General features: G+C 39.5%; 1 protein-coding gene across 1 annotated transcript; it reads right to left on the bottom strand.

The window, feature by feature from the left end:
- Window positions 1–4,097: 4,097 nt before the first annotated feature.
- Window positions 4,098–9,457, bottom strand: ZFAND1 (zinc finger, AN1-type domain 1). The gene is made up of 7 exons (XM_010190874.1): window positions 9,420–9,457; window positions 8,630–8,669; window positions 8,148–8,275; window positions 7,972–8,063; window positions 6,668–6,792; window positions 4,508–4,663; window positions 4,098–4,334 (listed from the first exon to the last, which is right to left on the bottom strand). The coding sequence occupies exons 4-7, from the start codon at window positions 8,006–8,008 to the stop codon at window positions 4,164–4,166; spliced, it is 489 nt and encodes a 162-aa protein (XP_010189176.1). The 5' UTR covers window positions 8,009–8,063; window positions 8,148–8,275; window positions 8,630–8,669; window positions 9,420–9,457; the 3' UTR covers window positions 4,098–4,163.
- Between the last annotated feature and the right edge of the window lie 1,258 nt (window positions 9,458–10,715).

Raw genomic sequence — 10,715 nt, forward strand, 5'->3', positions numbered from 1 at the left:
GCTTCAATTATGCTGATAACATTCCTTACTTATCATTGCCATTTGTGTATAAGTACTGTTAAATAAACAGAGAAATAATTTGTAAGGACACAGAACTGGGTACAACAGCACTAGGTAAAGTTACTCTGTTATCCATAAAATACTGGTAGTACTAGTGAAGCCTAGTACTAAGTACCCTGACAGCCAGTACCACAGCACAACCTAATGTATCAGAGGAAAATCACTCACGTTTCAAACCTCACCAAAACGGTAACTCCAGAAGACATATTCTAGTTAAATATCTTCTCCTACATTGACTGGAAAAAATGTAGTTTTTCCCCAGTTTAGTTTTGTCCCCTCTGGATGCCCCGCGACGACTTTGTCCCACAAACTCAGGGCGCGCACTCCGAGCAGAGGTTTGGATCCCGAAATAGAGGTTTGGATCCCGGGCCGGCAGGGCTGACGGGCGGCCCACACTGCCCAGCCAGAGTTAGAGCATCCCTCGTCCCGCCGGCCGGCTGCGTGGCCCTGACATCATTCAGGTCACACAGAACCACACAACCCCCGAAGAAACAGCACATGCCCCTCACGGAATCCCGAAATGGCGACTGAGAAAAAGGCTCACCACTGCCGTGCTCCGCTACCGTCACCTCCACTGCTGGGTCCCCGCTCCCTGAGGCGTACAGCCGCGCCAGTGCGCAGGCGCCAGGGCCGCAGCCGTTAACCCCGCCTCCTCCACCCGCTGACCTGCCCCTGCCGCTGCGCCTGCGCGGTGGGTGAAGGGAGAGGGCGTGGTTTCTCCCCGTGGCTGGAGAGGTAGCGGCGAAGGTGATGGTGTTGGGTAGTTTCTTTGCATGTGTCGTTAAAATTTAGTTCAAATGTTAAAATTAGCCTTTAATGTCGACTTATTTTTAATAATTGGACGTGGCAGGATGAAGATACCGTAAATGCTCTGTCATGGAGCACGCGATTGGCGTTGACCTGAGCTTTTGGCTGCTGAAGGCACCGCTGTTAAAAATGAGACTGCGTTATTCAGTGTGTGTGCAAAGAAGTATGAAGGCCTGTGAAAAAGAACCTAAATGTATGTGTAACAACCTCCTCAACATACAAGAGCATTTAATCAAGTTACAGTGCTTAAAAAGGATAAATGAACTTGTTTCTTAAAGATACGGTTCTTCTCCATTAAAACTTGATTTTCTCAAAAATGTCACCACCTGTGAACCTGTGTCCTTTGCCCCCCTCACTAGCCCCTCCTGCTGACAGTTCCAATTAGAACAATACCGAATCAGTAACCAGGGAAACAAGTGATATTTTAAAAATACAGTTTTGTCAACAGGAATGGTCATATAAGCCTGGTTTTTAAAGTTTTCACAGTCATTAAAGAACTGCAGAGATTATAAGGTGTGTTTTTGTACATTCTTTACAAGGTTATAGTAAAAACATACAGCCAATTGAAAGAGGCACTTGGGCTCTGATTCAGTTTTTGTTGAGGCAAGCTGCCAAACATGCCTCAGTACAAGCAATATTGGACTGCACCAGCATTACAGAAAATGCCTTCTTTGACATTGTTAATAATGTACTTAACATTACAGCAAGTGTCTTAGAGGCTCCAAAAGGGGATTTAAAATTCTGCATTGATCTTAAAATTCACAGAAGTAAAACACACAGAAATACCTGAAATGCTCTCTCATAAGTGTAAGAATTTCCGTAATCCAAACTGTAATTTCCATTCCAGCTGAAAGGAAATTTTGTGTTTTATATAAGAGACTACTATGAGGAGAACTGAGCTGCAGGGAGGTATATCTTTATGTTACATCTGATAAGAAAGATGAACAGAGGTGATCTGTTGATAGAAGTCTTCAAACCAGACTGATCCCACTCCAGGGGTCATATTTTTCCGTGTTTCTAAAACAGACACACAAAAGGAAACTGATGAAAATAAAACCATGACAGATTACTGCCTGCATCTTAGAGTGGTGGTGTATTCCTTGTTTGCTACAGCATTGGTCAGCTGATCTAACAGGTCATATATCCAAGCAAAATTGATCTCTTGATCTTAATATAACCCTTTCCACACTGTGTTACATATAGCACAAATATATGCTAGGCAATTTTGTCACAGTATTTGAACTGGAACAAGGCCAGGAGCTGCTACCGAGAGCATTCTCAGCGGTAAAAAGTTTGCAAAGCCTTGACCTTGTGTATTCTTTAAAATTGCTGGACAGATATAACAACCAAAAAGCTTCATACTCACGTATTTTTAACAGTTTGTCTGAAAGTACTGTTTACTATAAAAATAATTAAATATTTCTTTTGACAAAATCCTCAGTTAAGTAACTTTGCATAGTTTTCTTTGCGTTAACTAGAAATGAGTTTAACATTTTATTAACTTCAGTTGAGAAACTTCTAAACAGAAGCCTGTAAAATTAACAATGGTTTCAAATGTCAAATGCCGCCTCCAAAGTGTGGGTTGGATATTTTTTTTTCAAATCCAGTTGTTTAACTTTCCCTAGAAAATGTGCTAAGATAGAAAAAACAAACATTTTATAAGCTGAGTAAAGATATTCTAGAATCTAAACGCTAAAATGTGAGGAATTCTGGCCTAGGGAAGATACTGAAGCTCTGGGCAAGTTTCTACTGCTGTTCCTAGGTGGTTAGGACAGAGTTTGCACCTCTCCTCAGTTATTATCTGTCAGACTAGCTTAATTGGGTTTTGCTTCTCAGTTTCTGAAAACTAAGTGGAATGAGCTTCTATATACAGTCCCAGACACATTCCTGGAATAAGATGAAAGTGAATCTGAACACTTTTTTGGAGTCTTATTAACTGTGACTGCCTGTATTTGTACTGTTATGTACAGCCTGCTAGCCCTTAGCAATAACTGGCTATTGATGAAAGCAACCTTCCTGGTAAAACCTTTGGTATCTTCCCAAAGATTTACCTCCTGCATCCCAAATCCATCTTCTCTCTATCCACAACAAATATTAATTATTTTGTCTGCAACTGCTAGGGCAGAAAAATGAAGGGCAGGAAGAAGGGGGTGAGGAGAGAAAGAGGATTTTTTGCTGAAAAAAAAAAAGTTACCCTGATCTGTAGCAGCATTTTCCACATGCTTTGGTAACAACAGCAGGGGGGCAAGTTCAATTTGGGGCTTTTTCCTGACTCACTTGTCCCACAATGATGGTTGGTCTCTTACTGCATATTACTTACCACAGCAGCCTAAGATGCAAAGAAAGGTGAACAGAGAATTGCGGAGGAAAGGACTTTCTCCCCACTTATACATGTGTCCTGCAATGGCAGGACAATGTCCCTAAAATACATCATATTGACATTTTTGAACAACGTAGACATTCAGCCTCCCTGTGGCCCAGTTACACCTCCAGGCATTACTGAGTACATTCAGTCATGGTGCATGTACAGCCTCGAACATCCTTGTGAACATGAGGACAGCGCATGAAGATAGTTGCCTGAAAGAAAGTGCCCCATGTCTGAAAAGAGAGAGGCAGCTCTTCTCTATTCAAACTTGCTGAAAGGTGAGTCACACTGCAGACTGCTGAGGAGGAAACAGTAAAGATTAATCTAAGGTTGGAAGTGCCAAGATGAAATGGCTAGCTGTTGAATGCTATGCTTTTAGTTGAACTGCATTTCTTCCTTTCTTACAGTATTTCTTTCCCTTTTACACAGGAATTAGAAAAGGATAATTTCAGATTATTTTTTATCCCCCACCTAATCACACAATGATGCTGAGATTTACAAACACAAGACAGACATCTGTTCTCATAGAGGTAGAAAAGATGCTGCAATAATGTGATGTGTTTCTTTCCTTCAGAGAACTGATAAACTGCAAGTTTACATTTTCATTTTTAAAATTTTATTTTAATACATAATTTTCCCATCATTTACACAAATATAAAATTTAAGAAAACATTATTGACATACAACTAAATAAAGCAAGAATTTACTCTAGAAAGTGAATATTTGTAATATTAGTTATTAAAATAACTAATTTGCCTTCCAGGACATAGTTCTTCTGTCAGTTCTTCAAGCAACTGAGAAACTGATGGGAACGGTGTCTTTACAACCGAGGGCAGATTCTGCCATACCAGTGATTTTAAAAGAAAACTGATCTTGGTTTGAATACCACACTTCAAAAAAAACATTTAATTTTTTGTTGATAATTTACTGATTAACTGAAGTACGACTCTGTATCTTCTATATATAGAACATCATTGTCAAGATACTCCAGAATTATATTTCCACCATTGTACAACGCATAGTCTTTATCAGACAGCCATGTTTCCAATGTGTGCTCAAATGGCAAGGCTTCTCCAGAGGCAGTATGGCATAATCTCAATTTCTGTAAAACAAATAGCACAGAAATTAACATCCAGATTTGCCTATCTGAGATGCAAGAAATGGGGTGGAGGAAGGACAGAAGGGTAAAAAACGAACAAAACAAAAAACAAAAAAATTCCACCAAAATCAAAACCCAACGACCTGGAAAATATTTGTTATTAATTATGGATTTACCTGGGATGTTGATTTGTTGTTGTCATTTTTAAGGCTTGCTAAGGAAGCTGCAAAATCTACTACTTTGCCAATACTCCACTTACTGCAGAAGAACATTGGCTTGCTTTTCTCTTTGTTCCCTTTTGGTAAAAATACTTGAAAGTAAATTCTTTCTGTCTAGAAAAACATGAAAAATAAACAAAAAATTATTCACAGAAGAAACACGTAATTCCAGTCATACACATCTAATAGTTTTTCAGTAAAAACTTAAACTTCAATGTAAAAATTACCAACTGAAACTTGTTCTATTTCATCAGGACTGAGGTCCCATTTTACTGCAGAATATAAATGATTTGAGATCATCAAGTCCAATCCCCTCCAGCTGCAGGCACGTGTATGACGAAAGAACATCTTTTGCCAGAGTCCCACAGCTAGGACCAAATGGATAGGGGGTAGGAAAAAAGTCCCCCATTTCATTTGGCAAACTGATTATGTTTGACCTCTCCCTCAAACATGTGAGGGGTAGTGTTATATCCTTACTGGATCTGAAAGAATATTGGGCTTTAGGAAAGTTTTTGCTTGCCAGAAAGCTGATAGTCGGCTTTACTGCTGTGGCAGGACTTCACGGTTTGCTGACTCTCCCATGCCCTCTGCTGTGCAGTCTGACAATGGCACACATTAAAAAAAAAATATATTAAAAAAAATCCAGAAATGATGTGAACATCACAGAGTTGCCTGGGTGTTCCACCTGCTTTACAGACCCCAAAGTAATGGCACAGTCAAGAAGTGGAATGGTCTACTAAAATGAGCTCTAGGGCAAAGCCCTATCTAAAGCTGTTTGACACTTAAATAGCTGGCAGACACCCACCAGATGCCCAGTGGAACAAGTTCTTTTTCCTGCTCTCCAAACCATAGAACATCTAAAATCCCACTGTCATCTTGTCATTTTTCTCAGGGTGACACTGTTCTTATTAACTACCCACAGTCATGGTTAAAATGTGTCACTTTCCTAACTCCCAGAGAGAAGGGCGTATGAAAATCTGTTTCTAAATGGGAACTCCCTTGAACTTTCACTGAGGCTTGGATAATTCCCAAGACTGAGTAATTTCTTACTGCTTCTGGTAATGAACTACACTTGAACTGATTCTTTGGCCTGAACAAACCTGGAGTGCGGCCAAGGAATCATCAGTTTACCTTCATGGAAACCTCAACTGTAAAAAGATGATCACAACACCCTCTGTATTGTACTTACCCTTATTTGTACTCTCTTCCTCCCTGTTTCAAGAATGGGATGATAATCATGTCATTCAGTTCATAAACATCCTTTCTCAAATGGGTAATGAATCAAACTCTTGGTATTGTTTACATCACCTTCAATCTTCAAATACTAATTCTGGGTGGGTAGCTGAATCTGCTCCTTAAATACCTTGGTATCAACCTAAGTTGGCATAGTCACTCCTCAACTCTCCAAATTATCAAACTCAACCTCTTAAGGCACGTTGTTACTATAAGACCCCATGGTGTACTGTAATGCTCACCATACAAATGCAACCTAGGTGTAAAAAACAAGAAATTATGATTATACCCTGCTCTACAATCGGACACAAACTCAGTTTCAGCTGATATGCTATAATCAAACCAATGAAGCCAATTTAAGCCAATTTAAGAACCACATGGATCTGTAAAAAAATCAGTGATTACAAATAATACTGTTTTAAATATTTCACCACCCTGGAATGTCACGTGGACTGTTAATGGCACATTTTGCCAAAGTTACTATAATCTCACTGGTCCTAATTCTGCATTCTACAGAGTAATGGCGGCTTAAGAACTAATGACATTCTGACGGTATATACACCAACCCTTTTCACACCACTTGAACAAGCCAAACTCACCTCCTTAAATTTGATCATCCTGACGATGAAAAAGAGGCTCATCAATGGCATGAGGAATGTTTCCCTAAAAATTTTAGGGCACCAAAACAGTGGCTTACCATTCTAGCATCCGGATGGTTCTGCTCTGTGGCACACTTATAAAAGTCTGCCACCACAACAGACAGGTACTTGTCTTGGTTTTTTTTTAATCAAAAAGCAAACTGAAGGGACCAAATGAAGAACAAGAAATTTAGGAAACTTTCCATTTCCTTTGAGAATTCAATTACTGAAAACAAACATGACTGACCTGAGGCAAGGATGTGTCCCCACATGCATGCATTTTCAGTTTCATTAATGCCACTTTTGCTGCTGTCTCACTGTTTTTGGCTCCTTTACGTTTTTTGCTTTTTCCTTCCTCACTTTTTTTAGAATCTGGAAACAAAAGTATTCCCGTTAGTGATGATTCAGACCATTTCCTGAACATATCTTGGAATTAGCCTGTTTGGCTTATTATATCTCCAAGGTTCCCATTCCTTTCATGTCCCTTTCACATCCTCCTGAGGCTGTATCAGGTATTCATATTCAAGAATATATGGAATTCTTACAGTCCTAACAGAACTCATTTACACTCAAAAGTAGATAGGCACTATCGCGAGGTAAATACAGGTTGCAAAACCCAAATAGATACAAATTCCCAAGTTTCTCCACCTGTGGCCATCACAGCATTCGTATGGCAACAGTTTCAGGTCCTCCTTTCTACACGCAACTCTACTGTCCAGCTAGACAGTGTGGCTTATTCTCTGTCCTGTCCTAGAGCTTGTTTAAAAGCTGCAAAACATTACATTGGAGACTCACATTTTTTTGCCCTCTTGGTTGTGTAGGCAGAATCCCAGCACATTGGCATGTGCACTAATTGCAATACAACTGCATTATCTGCACATGAATTAATGTGCAAATAATAATAGCTAGGTACAATTCATTACATTATAGTATTTGTAGAATGAGAACAAGACCATAGTTCTGAAAGAAACCTGAGCCCTGTTTAATCTTTAAAGATTCTCTTTAGAGACATATACTACTGTTGTCTTGTCTAAGTCTAGATCACAGAATCACAGAATGTTAGGAGTTTGAAGGGACCTTGAAAGATCATCCAGTCCAACCCCTCTGCAACAGCAGAATCACCTAGACTAGGTCACACAGGAACGTGTCCAGGGGGGTTTTGAATGTCTCCAGAGAAGGAGACTCCACAACCTCTCTGGGCAGCCTGTTCCAGTGCTCTGTAACCCTCACAGTGAAAAAGTTTTTCCTCACATTCAGATTGAACCTCCTATGCTCCAGCTTGCTCCCATTGCCCCTTGTCCTGTCATTGGCTGTCACTGAGAAGAGCCTGGCTCCTTCCTCCTGACACTCGCCCTTTACAAATGTATAAACATTAATAAAGAAGATGTATTAGATGAAGAGTATTACATGCTGACGTGTGAGTTTAGGGCTATTTTTAAAAGGAACTCCATTGTTTCTTCTTACTTGGATAAACCTAAACCCTTGGAGGAGGTCACAAGCTCAAACAGCCTTCTGAAGAAAACTGTAGAATAAATATCCCACTGTACTTGCCTATAATATGTTGAACTAGCTGCTGGGTGGCAGCCATTCGAGGTTTTGGTGTGTCCAGTTTCTCACATTCATGGTCTGATTGATGCCGGTGTCTGTAAACAACAGTGTAAAACTTTTATTACCTTTTCCATAGACTAATGAATGAGTATTGGTGTTTAAACACTTGTTCCACTCACTTTAGACAAAAATGTTTCTCACAGTAGGGACATAAAACTGGCAAAAGCTCCTTTCCATTGCAGTCCTTGTATGAGCATGGGTAAGATCTGTGCTGATCTGGTTTCACAGAATTGTTTCTTATATTCACCTAGGCATTAGTACAAAATATTTTGTATAAATAAATAGATATTACAGATACAAGTTAACATCCCAGCTTTCCAAAAGAACTGTGCTAGCTCTCCAACCTAGGGGCAAAACCAGTCCCATGATTCTCTCCCACTTTTGTCCTGGTTAAGTTTGGCTCAGAATCAGAAAAAGAGCCATCATTCTACTCAAACTCAATTTACTTCTGACACGCAGAAAAAGAGTAGGTTCATTTTTTTAAGCTTGACACAGTCTCAGTTAAACAATTCATATACTATGTGTATATACCTACTCTGAAAACAGACAGTTAAGTTGCATGGAATTTTAATTATAAGTTGGTCATATATCATTAGATTACCTCAGAACACCCATGAGCATCCCGGCTCCTGTGCTGAAGGCTTTGGGGCAAAAAAAGAAAACATCACAGATATCAACATTTCAGGAAACGAAACTGCGTAAGAAAACATTTAAGTGTTCAAGGACTGATCTGGCAAATTTTATCATGGGAACACTTCCATTAACTAATGAATCATTTCCAAAAATTTGTACTAACCTATGTATTTCACATCTTGAATGGATAGATCATGTTCCTGAGTATGTAAAACATTCAGCTCTTGGAACTTATGCCCCAAGACCACAAACCATTTCAAGAGAATAAGGACTTCAGCATGCTTAATAATTCAGCTCAAACAGACTTGAATTCGCCTGTTTTAATGGATTTTGAATCACCTTCCACAACAGCAGACATCCCTTGAAGGCTTCTAACATGTTAAAGTGAAATCTGCCCTCAGATTTCATTCAGCTGCTAATCTGAAGCGTAAAACAAAGTGCAGGTCCTGATTTGAGACCTTGAAAGAAACTTCATTTTTATTCTACACAAAAAAATACCACCCCCCACGACCCACCCCCCCAAAAAAAAATCAGTACAAAACAGGGTCTAAATTAGATGCCTTCCAAAATAATCTAACTGTATTTCAGATATATTCCCATTGATTTCAAAACTCCACAACAGTCACTTGGGGAAAAAAGTAGTAAGTTCAGTGAAATAATTATTTTTAACTAAATGTATCTGAGTTAAGTCACAGAATGTTTTATATAACATTTAGGCCTATACAACTGCTACATTGAGATCTTAAAGAAAAACTTACCAAAAGACACCTGAACAGCCATCACATACAAAGGGAAGAAAATCTGAAACAGAAGAGATTTGTTTTCAGTTAGACAACATAGTAATTGTTCTGCTAATAGTTTTTAGCTTAATTTTTACATTATTAACTTTTGCTTACCTATGTCACAGGGTAGGTATCTTTACAAGGACACTTAGCAACTGCATCTACACAGTACCTAGAAGTGGCTTTTGTCACACAGTTACACCGTTAAGTCCTCTAGTTAACATTACTGAAAAACATGAGTAGGTAAATTATTCTTATATACATTCCAGAAGCTGGAATTATGCTTTACATTTTTTTCAATATCCCACTTTGAAACTAGAATGTTTAGCTAACCATCAAACTTACCAGTTATACTAAAAATTGGATTTATTGTGAGACCACTCAGAATACTATTTACTGGAGCACTGGACAATTTATACTGTTACATGGATTGCCAACTGGAGCAGAAGCTATCCCTTCCAAAAAAGCCAGCATCCTCCTCCAGTCCTTATGATCTTGCTCTTTACTGTCTGTTCTCCATATCACAGAATCATTTATGTTGGAAATTACCTTTAAGATCATCTAATCCAACTGTAAATATCATACATACCATCCTTGCATAATCTGAATGGCACACAGTTAAGTCTCTGCACACATCCCCCATCTACTACAGCAATTCTTACAGATAGAACTTTACTGTCTGCTTGGCCACATCACCAATGGCAGCAAATGCCCACCCTCATCCTTCAGATGTGGATCAGGACCACCATGCAACTGGACTACACAGCTCAGGTCACAAAGATCTCAGTCACTTCACCTACATAACCCAGTGCCCCCATCATAAAGCTTTCAGTGCAAGCATTTTTGCTGCCCCTTTCTGAAAGGTTACATTTTCATTAACACCATTTCCCCAGATCAATCAATGAAGGCAAGCAAGGGTGAAGAATGAAAAAACACGGTAGTAACAACAAAGCAGGGGATTCAGCACCTAGTGACAGACTGAAGCGACAGGCCCTGACAATGCATCGTGCAGGGCTGCTGTACATTATACCAACACGACCTGGCAATGGGACATCTACACTTCGCTAGTAAATACAACTAGATTTTCTGCATTATGCAGCTTCTCTTGCCTTTCTGGTTGTCCCTGTTCACAAGAGGCCTCTCAGAGCTGCTTACCAGTAGCAAAGCCATCGTATTGTTACATGTCTGCTAACAGCCATTAACACTAGAAGTCGAGACACACGTGGAGAAAAACAAACCAAACCAAACCATAAACAAAGTGACCCTTACACG

Source organism: Mesitornis unicolor, unplaced genomic scaffold, assembly GCF_000695765.1.
Source record: "Mesitornis unicolor isolate BGI_N332 unplaced genomic scaffold, ASM69576v1 scaffold10578, whole genome shotgun sequence".
NCBI classification, from domain to species: domain Eukaryota; kingdom Metazoa; phylum Chordata; class Aves; order Mesitornithiformes; family Mesitornithidae; genus Mesitornis; species Mesitornis unicolor.